Source organism: Octodon degus, unplaced genomic scaffold (genome assembly GCF_000260255.1).
Source record: "Octodon degus isolate 3935 unplaced genomic scaffold, OctDeg1.0 scaffold00226, whole genome shotgun sequence".
Taxonomy (NCBI): Eukaryota; Metazoa; Chordata; class Mammalia; order Rodentia; family Octodontidae; genus Octodon; species Octodon degus.
In genome coordinates, this window is record NW_004524802.1 from 1035424 (window position 1) to 1036769 (window position 1346).

General features: G+C 50.3%; 1 protein-coding gene across 1 annotated transcript in view; it reads right to left on the minus strand.

Moving 5' to 3' along the window:
* The window catches only part of Tdrd9 (tudor domain containing 9), a 60913-nt gene that overhangs the window by 10766 nt on the left and 48801 nt on the right, over positions 1 to 1346 (minus strand). Inside the window, exon 23 of the mRNA XM_023705649.1 lies at positions 1103 to 1173. Within this exon, the coding sequence (XP_023561417.1) occupies positions 1103 to 1173 (71 nt within the window). The remainder of the gene's footprint in view (positions 1 to 1102; positions 1174 to 1346) is intronic.

Here is a 1346-nt window from a genome sequence, read left to right on the forward strand (position 1 = left end):
AGCTCCACAGGTGTCCTTCACTCCTCCAGCCCTCATCACTGACGCTAAGCAAGCGCTTAGCCCGTGAGTTCCACCCCCAAAGGCACAAGAGTGGCTGAGCTTTCTGTACCTTTGCCCTGGCCTCCACTGCACTGTGAGTTGCCTCGGAGCTAGCCCCTGCCTGCACCCTTTTGCTCCGAAGCCCATGTGTTCAGACACACAGGCAGCCCTGCAGAGAGCTCCCAGGAGCGCACACCCACTCAAAGGCCTGGGTGAGGCTGAGCTCTGCATTTCCAGTGACTCCTCAAGGCTGTTACTGCATTTCAGGGACTTCAAGGAGCCAGGGTTTAGTCAGTGTTCATTTTTAAATGCCTAAGGCAGGCTTCCCAACTGTGTTCTGATGACATCTTCAAAATCATGGAATCTGCCACAAGGCCTACAGCATTCTCTTCCCCAACCCAACTCTCTGCTCATACCAAATTATTCCAAGTCCTCACCAGTACAAACTCTCATACCCAGACCTGCGCACCAAACCTGAAATCAGGGCTCTCCCTCCCGACACTGCCCCTGCCACTCCTGAGACACCTCCAGGCCTTCCTTGTGTTGGCTGGGCCACATCCCAGGGGCTTTCACGACATCCCATGTTCTCCATCGAGACCCTGACACCACCCCCAGCTGCCATCACCCCCCTTCTTCTCTGCCATCCACCTGGTGCTGAAGAGGGCAATGTCCTGCTCACTACTGATATCCACATTGCACAGACCTGGGGTGTGACAGCTACAACCCGAAGAGAAGCCATGGGGCTCTAGAGAAAGACACTGAAAATGCTAATAGAAAACAGCTCTCATGGAACAAAGAAAGCAAGCCTCAGAGAGCTCAAAGACACTGAAAATGCTAATAGAAAACAGCTCTCATGGAACAAAGAAAGCAAGCCTCAGAGAGCTCAAAGACACTGAAAATGCTAATAGAAAACAGCTCTCATGGAACAAAGAAAGCAAGCCTCAGATTTGGAGCTAAAAGAAAAACTTACATTCCAACAGTTTATAGATGCAGAAAGATTAGTTTCTCACAAAATATATAAGTAGCGCAGCAGAGAAAAACCTTCATGGGAAGGTAAACTTACCTGAATTTGGATATCCTGGTCAAACTGTGGCACCTCAGTTCACAGGGGCTGAAAGGCCCATGGAGCACGGCCTGCACACACAAGACACACACTATGACCAGCGGCAGGGCCTCCCCAGTGTGAACGCCAAGGTCAGTGCACGCTCTCCAACACCACATTTCAATCACAACCCTTCTGAAGCGTGTTAAGAATAAAGTGCCTGAATGAAGGCATTTTTCTAGAATGTAAAAGATTCCCCCACACA